The 21,589-nt window shown below is 49.3% G+C and overlaps 1 protein-coding gene across 3 annotated transcripts in view; it reads right to left on the bottom strand.

The window, feature by feature from the left end:
- The window catches only part of KLHL12 (kelch like family member 12), a 28,668-nt gene extending 9,066 nt beyond the window's left edge, over positions 1-19,602 (bottom strand). The window contains exons 1-6 of one of the 3 annotated variants that reach the window (XM_013970459.2): positions 18,550-19,602; positions 16,205-16,448; positions 13,138-13,291; positions 11,935-12,152; positions 7,581-7,730; positions 6,564-6,678 (exon numbers count right to left, since the gene is read on the bottom strand). In XM_013970459.2, the coding sequence (XP_013825913.1) occupies positions 6,564-6,678; positions 7,581-7,730; positions 11,935-12,152; positions 13,138-13,291; positions 16,205-16,448; positions 18,550-18,644 (976 nt within the window). In that variant the 5' untranslated portion in view covers positions 18,645-19,602. Of the gene's footprint in view, positions 1-6,563; positions 6,679-7,580; positions 7,731-11,934; positions 12,153-13,137; positions 13,292-16,204; positions 16,449-18,196; positions 18,305-18,549 lie in introns of those variants that run through there. The other 2 variants (XM_013970458.2, XM_018060844.1) reach the window with 2 other exon arrangements.

Below are 21,589 nucleotides of genomic sequence, written 5' to 3'. Positions count from 1 at the left end.
TGCGAAGAAGAATCAGGGAAACAGCTAAGCAGAAGGAAGCCTGTTAGTTCTCTGCCAATCAATGGGGGCCTGTCAAGCTGGACTTCCATGTTTACGAGGAGGAAAACGTGTCTAAAAGACCTGACGACAACTGTGTGTGCAGGCACACTGCTGACACCGAGGCCTCCTGGCAGGGCCTGGTCACCGCTCTTTTCCTGGGAGTGTCCCTGCCCTGGGGTATGTTGCTGTCGGAAAGAGCAGACGGGCGGCAGGACCGCCAAGAACGCGCTCGGGCCCTGCGTTTGCACCTGGACAGGAAAGGAGCCAGTGAGCAGGCAGGAGCTGCAGTCTCCATTACATCTTTGGTGAGAGCAGCGGGCAAGGTTAGTAAGGAAAACAGAAGCCCCCCACGTGTAGGGTGTGGCATGCTAGGCTCACTCCTGTGCATTTCACTGTCCTGTGCTGTGTGCAGAAGAGCCACTGTCCCGGTAACTGGCTCAGCTGCCTCCCTGAAGGGGACGGCAGAGCACAGGGAGGCCGGCACGGCTCATTCTAAAGCGGAAACACAGAGATGCCGAATTAAGAGCCTAGCTGGGGCCCAGGAGGGCCTAGAGGAGCCATCCCACGGTGAAGGTCAGGAAGGGCGGCAGTGAGGAGACACCCCTCGTCCAAGGTAAGGAGCAGCGGCTGCGCTTTGCTGGAGCAGCTGTGAAGAGATACCCCACGCCCAAGGTAAGAGAAACCCAAGTAAGAGGGTAGGTGTTGCAAGAGGGCATCAGAGGGCAGACACACTGAAACCATACTCACAGAAAACTAGTCAATCTGATCACATGGACCACAGCCTTGTCTAACTCAATGAAACTAAGCCATGCCCTGTGGAGCAACCCAAGATGGGAGGGTCATGGTGGAGAGGTCTGACAGAATGTGGCCCACTGGAGAAGGGAATGGCAAACCACTTCAGTATTCTTGCCTTGAGAACCCCATGAACAGTATGAAAAGGCAAAATGGTAGGATACTGAAAGAGGAACTCCCCAGGCCAGTAGGTTCCCAATATGCTACTGGAGATCAGTGGAGAAATAACTCCAGAAAGAATGAAGGGATGGAGCCAAAGCAAGAACACCACCCAGCTGTGGATGTGACTGGTGATAGTAGCAAGGTCCGATGCTGTAAAGAGCAATATTGCATAGGAACCTGGAATGTCAGGTCCAGGAATCAAAGCAAATTGGAAGTGGTCAAACCGGAGACGGCAAGAGTGAACGTCGACATTCTAGGAATCAGTGAACTAAAATGGACTGGAATGGGTGAATTTACCTCAGACGACCATTATATCTACTACTGTGGGCAGGAATCCCTTAGAAGAAATGGAGTAGCCATCATGGTCAACAGAAGAGTGCAAAATGCGGTACTTGGATGTAATCTCAAAAACGACAAAATGATCTCTGTTCGTTTCCAAGGCAAACCATTCAATATTACAGTAATCCAAGTCTGTGCCCCAACCAGTAACGCTGAAGAAGCTGAAGTTGAACGGTTCTATGAAGACCTACAAGACCTTTTAGAACTAACACCCCCAAAAAGATGTCCTTTTCATTATAGGGGACTGGAATGCAAAAGTAGGAAGTCAAGAAACACCTGGAGAAACAGGCAAATTTGGCCTTGGAATGAGGAATGAAGCAGGGCAAAGACTAATAGAGTTTTGCCAAGAAAATGCACTGGTCACAGCAAACACCCTCTTCCAACAACACAAGAGAAGACTCTACACATGGACATCACCAGATGGTCAACACCAAAATCAGATTGATTATATTCTCTGCAGCAAAAGATGGAGAAGCTCTATACAGTCAACAAAAACAAGACCAGGAGCTGACTGTGGCTCAGATCATGAACTCCTTATTGCCAAATGCAGACTTAAAGAAAGAAGGGAAAAGCGCTAGACCATTCAGGTATGACCTAAATCAAACCCCTTATGATTATACAGTGGAAGTGAGAAATAGATTTAAGGGCCTAGATCTGATAGATAGAGTGCCTGATGAAGTATAGAATGAGGTTCGTGACATTGTACAGGAGACAGGGATCAAGACCATCCCCAGGGAAAAGAAATGCAAAAAAGCAAAATGGCTGTCTGGGGAGGCCTTACAAATAGCTGTGAAAAGAAGAGAAGCAAAAAGCAAAGGAGAAGAGGAAAGATATAAACATCTGAATGCAGAGTTCCAAAGAATGGCAAGGAGAGATAAGAAAGCCTTCTTCAGCGATCAATGCAAAGAAATAGAGGGAAACAACAGAATGGGAAAGACTAGAGATCTCGTCAAGAAAATTAGAGAAACCAAGGGAACATTTCATGCAAAGATGGGCCCGATAAAGGACAGAAATGGTATGGACCTAACAGAAGCAGAAGATATTAAGAAGAGATGGCAAGAATACACAGAAGAACTGTACAAAAAGGATCTTCACGACCCGGATAATCACGATGGTGTGATCACTCATCTAGAGCCAGACATCCTGGAATGTGAAGTCAAGTGGGCCTTAGGAAGCATCACTACGAACAAAGCTAGTGGAGGTGATGGAATTCCGGTAGAGCTATTTCAAATCCTGAAAGATGATGCTGTGAAAGTGCTGTGCTCAATATGCCAGCACATTTGGAAAACTCAGCAGTGGCCACAGGACTGGAAAAGGTGTTTTCATTCCAATCCCAAAGAAAGGCAATGCCAAAGAACGCTCAAACTACCGCACAATTGCACTCATCTCACACACTAGTAAAGTAATGCTCAAAATTCTGTAAGCCAGGCTTCAGCAATACGTGAACCATGAACTTCCAGATGTTCAAGTTGGTTTTAGAAAAGGCAGAGGAATCAGAGATCAAATTGCCAACATCTGCTGGATCATCGAAAAAACATCTATTTCTGCTTTATTGACTATGCCAAAGTCTTTGACTGTGTGGATCACAATAAACTGTGGAAAATTCTGAAAGAGATGGGAATGCTAGACCACCTGACCTGCCTCTTAAGAAATCTGTATGCAGGTCAGGAAGCAACAGTTAGAACTGGACATGGAACAACAAACTGGTTCCAAATAGGAAAAGGAGTACATCAAGGCTGTATATTGTCACCCTGCTTATTTAACTTATATGCAGAGATCATCATAAGAAAGGCTGGGCTGGAAGAAGCACAAGCTGGAATCAAGATTGCTGGAAGAAATATCAATAACCTCAGATATGCAGATGACACCACCCTTATGGCAGAAAGTGAAGAGGAGCTAAAAAGCCTCTTGATGAAAGTGAAAGAGGAGAGTGAAAAAGTTGGCTTAAAGCTCAACATTCAGAAAACGAAGATCATGGCATCCGGTCCCATCACTCCATGGGAAATAGATGGGGAAACAGTGGAAACAGTGTCAGACTTTATTTTTTTTGGGCTCCAAAATCACTGCAGATGGTGACTGCAGCCATGAAATTAAAAGACGCTTACTTCTTGGAAGAAAAGTTATGACCAACCTAGACAGCATATTCAAAAGCAGAGACTTTACTTTGCCGACTAAGGTCCGTCTAGTCAAGGCTATGGTTTTTCCTGTGGTCACGTATGGATGTGAGAGTTGGACTGTGAAGAAGGCTGAGTGCTGAAGAATTGATGCTTTTGAATTGTGGTGTTGGAGAAGACTCTTGAGGGTCCCTTGGACTGCAAGGAGATCCAACCAGTCCATTCTGAAGGAGATCAGCCCTGGGATTTCTTAGGAAGGAATGATGCTAAAGCTGAAACTCCAGTACTTTGGCCACCTCATGCGAAGAGTTGACTCATTGGAAAAGACTCTGATTGGGGGTGGGAGGAAAAGGGGACGACAGAGGATGAGGTGGCTGGATGGCATCACTGCCTCGATGGACGCCGAGTCTGAGTGAACTCCGGGAGTTGGTGATGGACAGGGAGCCTGGCGTGCTGCGATTCATGAGGTCACAAAGAGTTGGACACGACTGACTGACTGAACTGAGGACTTCTGCAAAAAGGACCTCAGCACCATGCGGGCGTGCAGGATCACATTCTTAACCCTCCAGGGCAGGACCACTAGCCACTTCTTTGAGCCACAGAGCTTTTCTGCTGCCTGTTCAAACAAAGGCAGGAATCAAACTCTAAAGCACCTCTGGGCTTGCTGGTTCACACAGAGTGTCAGTGTAGCTCCACTTAACAATTATGAACTGGCGGGGGCCCTTTGGCTCTACAAAAAAGAAACACATCTTCTGTGTTGGAAAGAACTCTAGTGACTGACTTAACTCCTCGGATGTGCAGCTGGTGGTAATCCAGAGGTGCTGAAGGATGCGTCCTGGTTCAGACAGCGAGTTACTAGGGCAAGTGGCGGAACTGGGAGCAGGAACCAAAGCGAGTGGAATGTCCTGTCTCCGAGCGCCAGGTTCCTTGCAGCACCTCACTGCTCAGCTGGTATTCAGAGAACACTCCTTGTTATTTTGTGTAACCACAAGCGTATGGCAGTAACAAAGAGGCATGTAAACAAAGCCTTAGTGGTTAATATCCCCCTGCAATCTCACTTTATTAAAGGGTTAGTGTTTATCCTGCATACACACCCTTTTCTGTGCTCAGGTAAACACACACACCCGGAAGAGTCTTTCCTTCCCCTCGCTCAGAGCACACAATTAAGTCAGTGAATCTGACTCGACGCCTTTAAGGTTCCTGACATCCCAGCTGTGCTATCATTCAACCAGCCATTCCCCTTTACTTGGCGTGCAGGTTGTACTCATTTTTTTTTTCTCGATATTAGCAATTTGTGGTGAACATTCTTATGCCTGTGTCTGGACTCTTTTGTGCTTACGTCTATACTGTACACTGTCCCCACAGGACAGGCTCCCGATGGGACACACAGGCTGCGCACCCTGTCCAGACCTGCGGGAGCAGCGTCTTTCGGGCGCCCAGCCTCCCTCTCACAAGGTGCTCTGGGCGCTACCTGTTCGCTTCCCATGCCCTGCTGTGCGAGGCCTCTGCTCTTTTCCTTGTCGCTGCGCACAGGTTCTTTTTATAGTAGAAATGCTAAGCTGTTGTCAGATGTATTGAGTGTATTTTCTCCCAGTCCACCAGTCCGTGTCTTTGCCTTTTGCCATCATTAAAAAAACACCAAAAAAAAATCAACCTGATGCAGTCAAGTGACCATGAAGGGCTCTAAGTTTTCCTGTTTTAGTTAAAAAGGGACAGAGGGAAGGGAGGTTGCTGTCTCACGGATACAGAACGTTAGTTCTGTAAGATAAAAGCGGTTCTAGACATGGGAGCTGTGTGACCATATTTAACAACTGAAATGTATACAAGGTGGTAAGACGATAAATTTTATGTCATTTGTATTTATCATAAAAATAGAAAAAAAAGGCCACCCAGAAGTTACACAAATATTTTCCTATAATTTCTTCTAATATTTTCATGATTTTTCACACTCAGTCCTTCAACCTTTTTCAAAAATTTTCTTTTTATATTTTCTCCACGTGTCTCATGCTGATTATAAATCTCTGTATATATATTGAGACACAAGTCACATTCTGTCATCTCCCGGGGTTAACAGAGTGGCATCCCTTTACAGACAAAGCAACAAGAAGCAGTGTCTCTGCGTGGTGGAATTCCAGGTGGCTCGTTCACTCTTTCGCTTCTCTTCATTTCTGAAATTTCTACAGGCCTATTAATTCTGCCACTAGGATGAGATAAATCATCACTCTACTTATATCTATGAACGAAAGGCTTAATTGTCAATTAATCCCTCAGCACGCATGAGGCCACAGTCAGGCCAGAGTAAAATCAGGAAATAATAACAACAAAACACTGCCTCATGTGCACAGAGTAATTATAAGCTGCCAAACGCTTGGGCTCCCGGGACGGTGAGCGCACATGTGAGCACAGACCCCGCGCCAGGTGGAGCGCAGGCATCGTACACGCACGATCTCATTCAGCCCCCGCGGCAACCAGCGTGAGAAGACGCTGGCATCCTCGTTTCAGAGGCAGAGGCGTCAGCTTAGGCCAGCGGACGCCCTGCCTAGGCCCACAGGCCGGCCAGCGGCTGCCGGGACCTGAGCCCAGGCCTGTCCACTGAAGCGACAGCCTCCAGAGGCGGCACGCACTCCCTTTCACAGCAACCTGCAAGGCTGGAGCTGTGATGATCCATTTCACAGATGCGGGGATGGACCCAGAGGGGTTAAGTTTCCTGCCAAAGCTCACACCCGCGGTGAGTGGTAATCGGGGGTGAGCACCGCCCGTCTGGCTTGGCTCTAGGCCCTCGCCCGCTGCACGGCACCGCCTCCGACCTCCCGGACCCTTGCCTAACCCGCAAGGCTTCCTCCTTGCCTCCTCTCCACATGGAGGAGGGAGGCGCAGGGCAGCAGGCCATTCACTGACTACACGGCACCTGAGAGAGCTCTAATCCACAGGCCCCAAAATGCTGAAATATACCTGGAACTTACACTGCCTAACACTTGACATTTATAAAGTGCTTTCCTCGCTGTATCTCATCTTACCCTCCAAACAGTCACATGAACTTGGTTTCTAGGAGGGCAAGGTCAGGGAGGTAGCGGGCCTTGCTCACGACGACACAGCGAACACGAGCCACCAGCTTACCAAGCCGCGCCCTCGTCCGGGGCCCCTGCATCTGGGTGCGCAGCTCGGGTCTCAGGTGGAACTTCTTGGCTTCGTCAACGAGGTCCCTGCACTGCAGGCTGCAGCGGATGAAAGGCTGGAAGAGCAGGAGGAGAGTGAGCCACGGGCCTTCAGGAGGCCTGCCAGCAGGGGTCAGGCCGTGGGTTTCCGGGACTGATTGCAAAGAGGTTTGTTTTGAACAGACGTCACACGGTTCAAAGGTAGGTGAGGGCACGTGATGGACCACAGGAAGGAGGTGCACAAACGAGACGGGGTTGAGAGATGACACTGAGCAGCTGGAGACCCCCGAAAGCCAACGCCCGGAAAGGCGTCTGTGATGAACTTTCAGACGGGCTGGGCCAGTCTCGCCCACACTTTACACACTGGTGGTCTCCAGGGTGGTCCCGATGGCTTGTGGAGAAAGTCAGGAAACGCCCCACAGGGACCTGAGGCTGAAGAAAAGCTTGTAACAAACAAGACACGACCCAAGCTGATGTGAAACACACCAAACTCCTTTCAAGCTGACCTTCCCAGAGGTCAAAAATGAAGACTTGATAAGGAAAGTGTCTTTTCCAAGGGAATTTGAAACAAACTTTTTTTTTTGCTCTTTTTTGCCTTGCATTTTTTAAAATTTCTTTTTAATTGAAGGATAATTGCTTTACATGAATCAGTCATAGGCTTACCTATGTCCCCTCTCATGGACGAATTTTTTTTGGAATAATTTTTTTAAACTGAGAAAGGGACAAAATTTATCATCCAATACTGCTATGCAAAATAATGAGGGGCTTGCAAAACAAAAGACAACAAAGGGCAAAGTTAAATGAAGCCTCAGACTCCCGTTTCTGCTGGGAGCCCGACTTGCCTGGCAACCGCCGGCAGACCCTGCACTGTGCACGTCCCGGGCACCGGGACAGGCTCCGGGGTGCTTGTGCCGCTAGGGGGACCAGTTCTGGGTGCAGGACGTGAAGCTGCAGAGATGCCCCTGTTCCGGCGACTCACCTCAGTGTCTATGACGTCTGTGATGTAGCGGGGGGTCAGCAGGGGCATGCGGACGTACTGCAGCAGGTCCGGCAAGGACCCCTCCCGCTCTTTCTTGGCGTGCTTCACCCAGTTGATCACAGCCTCGAAGACCGGCTCTTCAGAATCCACCTGCAGGAGCGGGACACGCTGTTGGGGCGCTCTGGAGCCATCTTCCATTCCCCTCCCCCGAGTAACCCCCATCTCCCAGAAACAGCCAGGCTCTTGGGGAAACAATCGTTTCAGACACAACGTGCTAAGACCATGAGAAGAGTTATAGCCAGAATGGGTGAAAAACATCTAAGAGAGAGGGTACCTAATAGACCATCAGGCACAAATCAGGTTTTAATTCAGAATTTTCTCCATTCCTGAATTTTTTCTGGTCATTTCTGAAATCTTAGTAGGCAAAAGGGGAACCTGCTGCCCTATTCAAAACTGGCTGTCAGGACACATTTATTCACAGCTGCTGTTTAAGGAGGTCCAGCCTTGCTCCCCAACTCCTCAGTCAGGCCCGTGAGCAGGAACCTCCCTTAAAACATTGCAAGGAACACGGAGTCTTCAAAGCATCATCAATGAGCACTTGAGCAACTATGCTGTACTAGGTACCATGCAATTTGAGATGATACATATAATTAATCTTTTGGGGAACTGAGGTTTGAGCTACATGTGACAGGCAGGATATGAAGCCTTTTCCCTGGACGAGCACTCGGTACAGTGAGCACCAGGACTCACAAGACTGACACCGAGGACCTGGCCCCGGCGCCCGCCTGTCCTGAGATCCTCTCAGAGTGTGACAGCGCCCAGAGAGAGAAGCCGTTCTGGGGGCTTCTCCAAAGAACTGAACGGACAGAAAATGCTTCCGGACGTTCATTCATTTGATGGATTTACCAAACACCTACTAAGTGCCAGGAACTACTCTGGAGGGACAAATCAGACATGAACCTTCCTCTTAAAGTGGGGAGATAACTGTTAAGTCAGAAAAGCAAACAATCTCACTTTGTTATTATGTATCAAATGGGAAAAGTCCGGGGGCTGGAGACAGACTGACTTGAACTTGAGATTTCTTTATGCAGAGTGATGGGACAGGGAAGGCCTTCCTGTAGGAGCTGTAGGCTTCCACCTGGCGGGGGGGCAGCAGTTAGCCTCGGCAGACAGCAAGCGCCTGGAGAAGCCCTACAGCCACACTGTCCAAAACAGCAGCCACAAGCCCCACGTGCTGCTGACATCTACATTAATTCAAGTGAAGCTAAAACTAAACATCCCGCTTCAGGAATTCCCTGGCAGGCCAATGGTTAGGATGGCGCTTCAGCTGCTGGGAGCCTGGTTCGATCCCTGGTCTGGGAACTGGGATCCTGCAAGCCGCGCAGTGCAGCTAGGAAACCAGACTCAGCTTTTCAGTCCCACTGGCTGCACTTCACAAGTGCTCCAGGCCACCCGTGCTTGGGGTCAGTGAACTGGCCAGCACGGACACAGGGCCCCTCCACCTTCACAGAACCTTCTGCTGGACAGCCTGGGAAACGACCGAGCCCGGTGTGGTGGGATGAGCGAGGGAGGCAACGGAAAAGGTCAAGCTGGAGGAGCAAACCCTGCACAAGACTGGACTTTCCTCCAAACCGTGAAAGGGCGCCAAGCAGGTAAGTGACGGGACCACACCGATGTTTCGTAAAGTTGCTCTGGCAACCACAGAGGATGGTTTAGAAGGGCTGCGTGTTGGGAGCCCAGACAGGGGCTACCCTGGGCCCAACAGGCAGAGGGCGGCGAGGCTGAGACGATGGCAGTGCTGACAGGCTTCACACACTGAGCTCACAGGGGGTCAAGCGAGCCCAGTCTACCGATGGACCAGACGCAGGGGAGGGTGCAGAAGAGTGGCCGTGATTTTTAAATGAACTTTGGCTTTGGTAAGGACGACAGGCTCAGAGTTCTGAACAGCTGAGTGCTGGACTCTGACACATTCTAGGTTTCGATGAGATACATCCATTGAAAATGGGGTTTTTCCATCATAAGCAGAGATCTTTGATCTTACTAAAGACGGAATAAACAAGCATTGCAGAGAAACAGCTAAACTGAGAGGAGAAGCCCCCAACATTAATGCTTCACTACAGAGAAAATTTCTCTGCAATAAATTTTCACAGAGAATTATTTTATGTATCAGCTGACATTAGAACAGCCCTACGTACTAAGTACAACTATTTTCTGCATTTTATGGGAGAGGAATCTGAAGATGAGTGGTTAGGAACACATGCCCCACCGCCAAAACCAAACTCCAGCCTGAGTCTGAAGCCCATGTTGTTTTACACAACATGACATACTGCCTCCGTTGTTTCGAGTGGTATTGTTTCATATGGTCCAGAGGAAGTGTTAGTTAGCAACAGGGTCAGACATCTGGCTAATGCTTCTGGCTGGCATATAAAAGAGGAAAAAATGTCATTTTCTGAAAAAAGCAAAGGCCATTCTCGCCAGATACTTGAGGAAGATGGTACAGAAGAGTTAGTCCTGGTTTCTGAAGAGGTTAGCTCACTGCCCTCCCTGCTCCAGCCAGCTTTATTCACAGTCTCCACTGCTCTTAAACGAAGGCTCCCTGATTCGGTCAAGCAGAGACAAACTAAGAGGCGGCCGGCTCCCAGCCTCGTGGTTGCAAGAACGGTCTGGAGGCGAGGGTGGCCGAGTCCTGCCCCTCGAGCCGTGTGTGGGTGATGACTCATCTAGGAAAACTAGAGACGGTTCTGAGAATTAAATCACATTTTAAAATGCCAAGAATGGTATCGTGAGAATGGAAACTCCAGGGTACAAGGCTTTTGGTCCATTTTGTCCATAACCAGATCCCCAGCCCAGAACTGCTCTGGGCACACAGGAAGAACTCAATAAATACTTGATAAATGAGCCAGGAGTTGGTTACTTTATGAGTGTTCGCAGTGAAGCTTACGTCTGTGGGGCCCCCTCTACCACCGGTTTGGCGTCCCGTGCGAGGACCCAGCTCCCCCCGCGCCCCACGGGCGAGAATAGGTCACAGACACTCGGCCCCGAAGCCCTTGCAGGAGCAGCGTCTCGGGCAGACGTGAACCACACGTGAACCTAGTCAGAAACAAGGGTGTGGGCATGCCTCGATCCAGTTCCCTCAGAAAAGCCACCTGGCAGAGGTGCCAACACAAAGCCGGGTGAACGCTGCTAAGAGATACACTCAAGGCTTGCTACTGCATGAAAATCCTAGATTCAACAAAATAAACCAGCTTGCTGAATACGCTTACTAAATATATTAGACTGTCTTTAAGCAACACATCCTTTTCTAGCACTTAGAGGATCAGTCAAACTTTCCTTCCAATGTATTGACACCTCTTATTTATACTGAGGTGCCCTGAACGTCTGGGGTCCAGTCATCTACAGTCATTTTCATTTGTTATCTGAGGACAGTGAGAGAGAGAGAGGGGAACTCTCAGCCTCTGTAGAGGATCCTCCCTGAGGGTCACCGTCTCAGCTGGGGAAGCAAAGCCCCCAGAGGGACTCCTCCCCAAGAATGAGCCTCTGCTCGGAGCTTCCAGAAGCCAGAGGGAGAGCTGGGCCGCCAAGATGGCTGCTGGCCTCAGCGACATGACGGCCCCACTGCACACACTCGGGGTCCCGCCTAGCTACAGACCTACACGAGCCCCCAGGCTCCTCCCTGTGGGGCAGCATCCCTGGACGCGGGGCGCAGGCCGGCGGGACGCCACTGCTGCCCAGCTCAGCCAGCAGAGCCCGCCACGCCCAGAGGTGCTGACCTCCGTGCTCCTGCTTGCAGTCTGCAGCCTTCTGTTCCGTCCTCCTGACCCACTTCCTCTACCGTCTCATCTAGACCCAGAGGCTGACTCTTCTTTCTTCTTCCTCACTCTGAACAGGCTCGTGATTCTCCCGACACCGTTAGCACCTGCGTCTTCCCGTTTGCCTCCACTACGACACTGTGAATCCCCTGCAAACAAGACTGTGCTTTACTCACTCTCAGCTCCCCAGCACCCAGACCGTGGCTGCTGCGTGGGAGACACTGTCAGTACATGTTTCAAAAGAAGTGAATGGGTAACGAGACGTATTCTACAAAAATCCACTTAACTTCCCATTTCTGCTTATTCCACGCTGTTTAATAGTGACTCTTAACCACTGGGATCACAGATTTCATTGAGGAAGAAGTGAACTCCCTCCCATAAACATGCAAATCCATTTGGCATATAATTTCAGGGACACGTGCTCAAACCTTTCAGCTAATGTGGACACCCGGCTGAAAGCCCTGCTACGGAAGCACAGCACCTCCATCTTTCTTTTTGGTCTTTGGCCCAGTCCTGAAGAGAGGTGATGCCAAGCAGGTAGGTACCTGAATCTCATCGCACTTGATGAGCTTTTCCACCTCTCCTTGGCTGAGAAGAATGAACTCTTCATGCTGTACCACTTCAGGAAAATGCTTCTGGCTAAAAACCTCAGCTGCTTGCATCAGGTCAACACAGTTGTGAGTCTCAGCGAAGTCCCGGATGCCCAGGCAGTTGGAAGGGTCCAGCTGGCTTTCCAAGAACTCGCAGCAGGCTTGCTTCACGCCTAGACAGACATAGACAGGGGTCCTGAGGACACTTGGCAGGACAGGCCTCAGTCCCTGGGTCACAACCTCTCCAAGTGGGATCAGAGGGACCCTGGCTCAATGCCTAAGAATCAGTTTAGAAATTTCATTCTTTGGGAATCCAAATCCTATTTCCGTCTTACGTGCTATGCAGCCTTCAGCAAAGCCTTTACAAATGTGTGCTGCAGCCTTGAAACAAGTGCAGCAGGACGGACTGTGTTTATGGACACCGCCACAATCACACAGACATGCCTGTAAAACTCCTGGGCATCACGCTACAGAACCAACTGTCACTGAGCACAATCCACCTAATCCCTGCTCCACACGAGGACTTACTGAAAGATGCCAAAGAAGGACAAACAGGAGGGGCTGGAGACACTCTCCTATTTGTCCAACTGAAAAGCTCTGAGTGTAACGTTCGTTTAGAGCTGGCACTAACGCAAAGGCCTCGCACTCCTCCAGTCATGTTCTAAAAACTATCAGAAACAGATCTGGAGGTTAGCGCAGATCGGCACCTGGAAGGGGAACTGTCGCCAGTGCTGTGGAAGCCTTACACTTTCACTCTTGTGGGTCAACCTACATGTTCAATAGGCAATTTCTATGGTTCAGAAGGTTAAAGGGCCCGTGTGAGTGGCCCCCAGCCCCCTTACCCACCCAGGCACCTGCCGGAGCTCCCTTCCATGGAGACAATGACTTGTAACTGTGTCTCATGACCCCCTACAGGACGGCTGTGCACACAGACGGAAGGAAAGGCCTCTACTGGCCCCTCCTGCATATTTTCACAAACAGAAAGCACGTGCCCTCTTTACTAAAGAGCCAGAGAGCACACCTGGAGGGTCTTCTACTCTGCGACTGAAGCCTCAGCTTCTCAGCCATGGACATTAACCCTGAGGCCCATCGTGCCCCTCACTCCCACGACCTGGCGTGTCCGTGGGCCACTGTGGGTGCACGCCTCTGCAGCTGTACCTTTCAGCTGGAGCAGGCAGGCCGCAGGCAGCAGCTCCTGGACGTTCTCCACAGTCACGTGCACGGTCTCCGTGTACACAAAGTCCAGCAGGATTTCCATGGTGGAGGCAGTTAAACCCTGAATATCTACATACGGCTTCCCCTTCTCTGAGAGCTGAAAGTGAAAAGGGCATGAGATCACGGTGGTTGCAATTCCACAAGGTTAAGGCAGGGGCTCGTATCTGGGTCCTTGAAGGGATGTTAACAATATTAACTGCATACATGTCTTTAACAAAAAAAGGTCATCTCTTTTGATCTGTGCAAAGCAAATACAGCATATATTTGCAGCTTTTCAAATGGGGGGAGCTATGTGCAACCCAAGAGCACACAGAGGTGACACCTTCTGAGAATATCAATTTTACTTGTGAATAATTTAATATGCTGCTCTCTTATTAAAACAAATGCAGACACGGAATAGAACCAAAAGTTCCATGAGCATGCCACTAGTGTCCATGGGCTTTTCAGAGGAAACAGGAACTTTGCTGAGTTCCGGATGCAGACCCTCCAGAATGAGCCAGCACCGTCCCACCTGTCCTGAGGCTGCACTGGCCACCTTCAGGGTGTCCCACTGTACCACTGAAGACAACTGGATTGTCTGATACTTCCTCAAATACTGGGTTGATTCTCTTTCGGGATTACTGAATTACTGGTGGTACATTTAGTCTAGACTATATCCTTGGGGTTATGAGTATAGTTGAGGCCAGACACGCATAGAAAACAGTTTGTCTAGGGTGGAAATCTTCAGCTTCACAGGACAGTAACCATCTGAAAACTGGTCACCTTATGAATGTTTTACTAGATCTTAGTTTAGAAATTTCAATTACTTACAAAACTCCAGTGTGTGTCTGTTAGAAACTAAACATCTTGATCAACTTTGATTCCTTCATCAGTCCAGAATCATCAAAAAGTATTCTCTAACAAAGCCAAGAATAAAATAAATCCCAGAAACCAGAAAATGTCATCAGTTCATTATTTTGGAAAAACGTTTTACTAACTATAAGTCTTTACGAACAGAAATATATAAGTACATTCATGTCAGGAGTTTCTTAGTCAGTAACCTATATGCCCATTAGCCTAATAGTTTAAATATGTAAATGAGTTTACTATCTAAGAACTTACAGCAACTGCAGTATTTCACATTAATACTCGCTTTACAATTTTTCAGAGTGCCTCTCATTTACTATCAGTTCATCTGATGGTCACAGCAGCCTGGTAAGGCAATTAGGTCTGATGTCACTGCCATTTAACACACGAAGGGTCTGAGCTTCAGAGAAACAACGTGACTTAACCTGGGTCTTCACTATTAATAATAAGAGACAGACTGAAGCCAGGCCTCCTGCCCCACCTGGTGCTACTTCAGTGGCGCCACATTTATGGGGAAACCTAGAGCTGGGAGAGAAGGAAGACACCAGCAAGCTTAATCGTTCTGTTCTGCAGACAACCTAGTGAGGTGAGATGGTCGCTAGGGTTCACACAGAATTTCTAAGAGAACTGAACCTAGAATCCAGGTCTCTGGACCCTCCTGTTTAAATCATTTAGTGTTAAAAACAAATTCAAGGGTATAGAGACCAGTCTGGAGATTCTTAAAAGACTACAAATAAGAGTCCCACATGATTCAGAAATCCTGCTCCTGAGCATATTTCCAAAAAAGATGAAACCTTTAATTTGAAAACATTCATGCACTCCAGTGTTCACAGCAGCACTACTTAGAACAGCCAAGACACGGAAGCAACGGAAGCAACCTCCACGTCCATCAGCGGATGAATAAAGATGTGGTATATACGTGGGGGACACACACAGACACACACAAGTGGAATATTACTCAGTCATAAAAAAGTAATAAAGAACAATGCCACTCGCAGCAGCCCGGGAGGACCTGCAAATGGTCAGGCTTCCACATTCTCCCCGCCAGCCCTGTGGCTGAGCACTGGCTTGGCGTCTCACACGGCTCTGGCTTTAATTAGAGTCAAGTTAAGTTCCCGGAGAAGTGAATGGCAAACCAAGTTAAGTTAATTTAGGATTAAATCCTCTCTACCATTTACAAGCTATACGGCATTTCGTATCTGAGACCTTATTTCTTCACTTGTAAAATGAGATGGTAACAACCATCCCTGGGGTGAGTGGGACAGGCGATCGTCTAACACAGCATCTGGCCCACAGGCCGGTGACCTTCGTTAAAACATGATTACCGTGACGAAGTGTGTCAGGTTTACGCACAAGTACAGATAAACAACATAATCGAGACAATTTACTTAAAATAAAAAAGTCAGACTTGCAGTCCTGGAAGCTGAGAGCGCTCTCCTCTGCTCAGCTTTCCGAGCCCCTCATGACTCAGCAGCTCCTCCACACACTGCGTGTCTTGCCAGGCAATCACCACGGCAGTCTTTTCCCTAACACTTTGCGAGCACCATGTTTTCTTTGCCAGGCCAGCGTGTCCCCAATTCCCTGGTTAAGGGTTTGTGCTCCCAAGTTGGCACCTTTCTGGCGATGTTTCGTGTGCCCACACAGCCAGGTACCAGTCCTCCGCCACCCACCTGAGACTGCACTAACACCCCCCTGGGAGAAGGAGGAAGGCTGCTTTTCCTCACACACTGCAGGAGGGAGTGGGGTGAGGACAGACTCTCGCTCCTCTTTCCTTCCCTCCTCCCTCTTCCCTGGTCTTCTTTACAATGTTACACTTTAGAAGAAAGAAAATAGGAAAACAAATTAAAACACTGGTAAGTAAAATCCGATGGCTGACATCTGTGTTTGCTACATGCTGGATGCTGTTCTAAGCACGTCACATGTAAGTTCCTCAGGTAACTGTCACAACAACCATATGAAATGGGGTACTACCATCATTCCTCATTCTGAGATGAGAAAACTAACGCACAGTCAAACGGCAGATGTTATCCAGAGTCTGCCGTTGAACGCCAGGCTATAGCGATTCGCAATCATACAGAACTTCCACTATTTCATTCAGTGGAATGAGATGCCCACGAGGTGACGTGTGTGGGCTCCACCTGTGAGGAGACGGTCCAGCACGTACCTCGCTGGTGAACATGGCGCAGAAGTAGTCGCTGCAGGCAGCCAGCACGATCCGGTGGGCGGGGAAGTCCTTCTGCTCCACCCTCAGCGTCACATCACAGAGGGTGTTGCTCTTCCTGAGGGAGTTCATGGAGTTGAGGATGGATTTAGCGTGAGTGTTTGTCATCATGTCCTTGGGAGCCATGATGCCTCTCATCAAGCAACGTGGAGAGCGAGTGAAAGGGGTGCTTGAATTCTGTAAGTACAAGGAACAAAACCAGGGAGCATGTGTGAAAGCCTGGGGACACTACATATATTCAGCTAGCTTTACAAACAGAGGCGGCTCCATCAGACTCAAACATCCACAGGTAGAGCGCACTCCTCTTCCTGGCATTACCAACACAACCCAGCCACTAACTCCCCTGAGTAAATCGGATCCCTCCTCCCTCTGAACTCCCCTTGTCATGGAGTGCCCAAACCACCTGACATAACTGTCATCAACACTCTGCTGCAAGCAGAAAGAAACTATTCCTCTCTCACCTGTCTTCACAAGGCCGCTCTCTCTCATGGTAAAAATCAGAAGATACAATTTCTTAAAGGTGTGATGTCACTATTTTTAATACCCTAAAGGAAATTAAGTAGCTGAATATTTATAGAGGGTGGGGACCCAGTTTTATATATATATATCTTTTTTTTCTCTCCCAGCAAGTGTATAATAAACGTTCAGTAACAGAATGCAAGAAAGGAACTGCACCTTCAACCTAGAGCAAAAGGCCAGTATCAGTGAAAATAAACTTTTCCTAAAGAAGCACCCAAGTAATTATTTATGATGACTTCCGACTATATTTGGATTTGTTCTTAAAATGAAACTTCAAATGAGGACCCAATGCACGCCTGCACGCTAAGTCACTTCAGTCATGTCCGACACTTTGTGACCTTATGGACTGTAGCCCGCCATGATCCTCTGTCCATGGGGATTCTCCAGGCAAGAATACTGGAGTGGGATGCCATTATCGTTCTCCAGGGGATGGAGTACCTACACTGAATAATGGAGACCATGCAAGCTTAAGCTAGTGAAGTTCTACAGAAAGTCCACCTACTCTAATTATTAGTATACATCCATCAATATTAACAAATTAGTATTTGTAGTAATTCTTCTATACTATGAGAGAATTACTGGGATAGAAAACGTATCAAAACACTACTACTAATTTTATGGCCACAGCCAGTTACTTGTAAAGTTCACTGTATGCATAAATTAAATGAACTCAGTAACAGGATACACGTTAAAAAATTAATAGAAGTAATTTCTTTATTTTTGACAAGCTTCAGTTATTATTTTATTTCTGTTTATTTGCTTCAAGGACAATTTCTGGGGAACAAAATTGGAAGGTTACTAAGAGTCTGTCTTATGTGGAATCCAAAATTTTCTGTAAGGATCCAAGAAAATTAAATCAAACTATGCTTTTCAAAAATCCACAACTCACGACCATAGTTTTATACGAAAAGGGAAAGCGAGACCCTAAATCCTCATCTACTCCTGTTTATAGGTAGCGCACTATTCTTTACGGTCTCCAGCCACTCCACAGGATCCATTCCGCAGGAAAGGAGGTGGCTCATCCTGGCATAAGACGACATCCAGAAAGACCTTCCTGCAGTCAACTTCGTTTCAACTCTGGAGAGCGAGAAAGGCCCGCACGGACGCCGCTATACGGTGAGGACCCTGGGGCGGCGGGTCGGAGCCGGCTCTGCCTGTCAGACAGACACGGCCCCAGCGTGCGGCTGCCCGCTCCCGGGGTCCCCGGCCGCGCTCCGCCCCAGGGCACCTGGTCCGGGGCCCCCCGCGAGCTCCCCGCTGGAGGGGCCGCCTCCCGGCGGGCGACAACAGCAGCGGCGCCCCCCTCCCCGACAGCCTCCAGACGGAGGTCGCGGCGCTCGACGCCTGGAGGCCCCCGCCCGCCCTGAGGGGACGGCGGCGGGGGAGGGCACCGGCTGCCGCCCCCGGGCCACTCACCTGCGCTCCGGCCCGCCGGGCGGGCGCGGGGCAAGCGGGCGGCCCGGGAGGTGCCCAAGCGCCGCCGCCCGGACCCGGAGGCTCCGGCGCCGCGCCCGCGGCCGCGCGCCGTGATGACGTCGCGCCTGCCCGCGTCACGTGCGATGCCGCTGTCACGTGGCCGCGGGCGTCGCGGGCGGGCCTGGGTGGAGCGGGGGGACGCGGCGCGAAGGGGGCGCGGGCCCCGGCACGGGTGCGGCCCGCGGCCGAGACTCCCTGCGACCACCGACCCTGGGGCCTCAAGACGCGGAGACCCGAGAGGAGTGCGGAGGTTTCCAAGGTAGGGAGCTGGCCGCAGGGCGCGTTTCACCTGACAGGCGTTCAGGCGCCCTCTCACGTCGAGGAAACCCACCGAGGCGCCCCGTTTCCTCCCGTCCATAGTCCGCAGTGGCCTTTTCGGGCCGACCATCGCTGTGATGAGAATCCCGGAGCCCCGCGACCACGGACCTCGGCGTTCTCTGCGTCACAGTCGGGTCTGTGGCCACCGCCGCGCGGTTCTCTGCTGCTTGCCCTCCGAGACAGTTACGTGGAAGGGGCGTGCGGCCCTGGAGGCGGGACTCCGCCAGGGAGACTGCGAAGGACCTTAGACGTCCCGGGGGTCCTCAGGCCCCCTGTCCGCTTCTGCTGCCTTTCACAGCTCCTGGGTGCTGAGCGTTCTGCTAGAAATTTTGCTTCTGATTGGTTTTGGCGCACTTATCAGCGCCTGGGAAGGGAATGAGGCTCCTTGATACTGTTCCTGTGAAGGTTCAAACCAGCTGTACTTGAGTGTACCGTTTTCCACTGTGGTGCCTTTGATTCTTCAGGGATAATAAAACTATGGCCAAGCGGGTGGCAGTATTATAGTCTAATTTTGTGTAGTGTTTCCATCTCTCATGTAGTATCTCTGATCTAAAATTCTCTTGATTTCCGTATTTCTGAGTGCAGGATTGATCCAGGTTTTATTGGGGGCATTTTGTAAAAGTTCACCAGAATGATGAATGCAGATATCCTTTAACCGATTTTTTTTGGGTATATGTATCCTTTGCATATTCTCACACACATGAAAAAGGATATGTGTACAAGGTTGTTTGTAGATTGGATTGGGGACTGTTTCAGTAACGTGTGGTGCATCCGTACAATTCAATACCACGAAGTTGTGAACAGTGAGTATTCTTTGCCATTAGTTGTGTAGAAGGGAAAGATATAGTCATATTTGCCAGTATATGTATAAAAATTGCAGTTGGAAAGATACAAAGTAGAGTAGCAACAGAAATTTCTTTGGAGAGAGGAACTGGTTGTTTGGGAGACAGGGTGGGAGAGATTTTCTCCTCTACGTATTTTTGTCCCTTTTGAATTTTACATCATGTGGACTTAATGTATGTATAATTTAAATAAAAATAATCCCTTGTCTTCTGGCTGCAGAATAGCATCTAGTTGCTTTAATGATATTGCCTAATTCCTGGCTGCAAGCAAGGACACTGCCAGCAAGAAAGCCAATACACCGAGAGGCCTAGTCAGGCTTCTTCTGTTTTCTTCAAGGGTACAGCCCTAACATGTTTTGAGTCAAGTCACGGGGACACCGTCCTAAACTTTGGATATCTGACTCGGTACCCTGCAGCCCAAACTCATTCTGAGTTCTTAGGTCCGTTGCTGGAGGGCTGTGTCTGGATGAGGTGAGTGGATCAGTCACGTTCCACACATTGCCCTGCCTTGGTGTTTGGACGCCTGGGAAGACTCTGGGTGTTGACAGCTACTGAAGGGTTTCAGTAAGGGAAACATGGATGTGTTGTGGAGCTCTACATCAAGTACATCGAATGTGGGGCAAATCTCGAAACCAGTTAGGCAGAGGGCACTGCATTTTTGTGCCATCAGAGCGTGGCAGACAGGAGAATGTGCCTCATAATTATGGAATGTAATCACAGCAGGGCCCCAGCTGCTGCTTTGAAATTCATCGTGAATTTGCTCCCAGCCCTAGCTCATGCCCCCAAGGGCTGGTTCCTGGTCCTGACTGAGGAAGACGCTTTCTGGGGAGATGGGACTCCTTTGTCAGCAGATTTTGGGTCAAGGACTTCTTCACACACAGGGCCTTGCTGAACCTTTCTTAGGTTGCAAGGCAATAGATGCTCTACAACTAGAGATTGATTAGCCTCTTCCCTAATTGTTTACCTGATTGGAAGAGGGTCGCGTCAGAGTCTTAGCTTTCATTCTTGGCCTTTCTCTAATCAGAACTCATCACTGTTTCTCTCATCACTTTTCTCCTATAGTGCCCTCAACAAATATTTAGGAAATGAATGACCGAACCATAGCATGCAGTTAGGGAAAGAAGGTAGTACCTGCTGCTAGTTAGCAGAGTTGGTGAAGGCGAGGCTGGATAGTCAGTCAGGACCTTTAAATGATTCGAGGCTTTGAAACCTGGGGTTTAAGTCAGATCTGAACCTGGATTCAGATACTCTGATCCTGCCATCTTGTGAAAAAGTCCTGGTCTTTTAGGGCCTTAGCTTTTTTTCATCTGTGGAATGGGATACTACTACCTACTATTAAGGGTTAAAAATAAAAGCGTAAAATGACATATGGAAAGTGCAGAGGATTTCCCTGGGGACCCAGTGGAGAGGAATCCGCTTGTCAATGCAGAAGACACAGGTTCAATGCCTGGTCCGGGAAGACCCCACACCATACAGAGCAGCTAAGCCCCTGCACTGCAACTGCTGAGCCTGCGCTCGAGAGCCCGGGAGTCGCAACTGCTGAGCATGTGTGCCCAGAGCTTGTACTCTGCAGCTCTGTCCTCTGTACTCTTCTGGTTTGGGAGAAGCCCCCCAAACCAGAAGCCCATGCAATGAAGAGTAGCCCTCGCTTGCTGCAGCAAGAGAAAGCCTGCACATGGCAACGAAGACCCAGCACAGCCAAAGAAAAAGATGCTCAGTAGATGTCCTCGCTTAGACCCTTTCCCGGGTCCTGTCCACCAGCAATGAGGAAACATACACACGGGGCCTCACCAGTAGCTGAGGGTCTATTTCCTCAAGTACAATACGGATGGAGCTAGACCAGATGTGGTCTTTTCTGTACTAGTGGACGCCTCCGAGGGCCAGACAAGCGGCTGCACTGCTGGGGAGGGCTGAGGGTGAGCCTGAGAGGCAGCCCTCTGTAAAGATACGGCTGCTATTGGGCAGAGGTGGGCTGCTTCCACTGTGCAGCCCGCAGGTCAGCAGTTTGAGACTTCTGCACTCAGTTAATTCTGTACATTTTTGAACAGCACCTCAGTGCAGTCACACCAGATAGAGTATCTCTAAGTAGCCCTACTCCCTTCTCCTAATCTTGAGATTCAGCCACATTGTCCTTCCTGTAACTAGTTCTCATTGCTGAACTCTTTCATAAGAA

Source organism: Capra hircus, chromosome 16 (assembly GCF_001704415.2).
Source record: "Capra hircus breed San Clemente chromosome 16, ASM170441v1, whole genome shotgun sequence".
NCBI classification, from domain to species: Eukaryota; Metazoa; Chordata; class Mammalia; order Artiodactyla; family Bovidae; genus Capra; species Capra hircus.
Note: the sequence above shows the minus strand (reverse complement) of the source record. Positions and strands in the feature narration are given on the sequence as shown.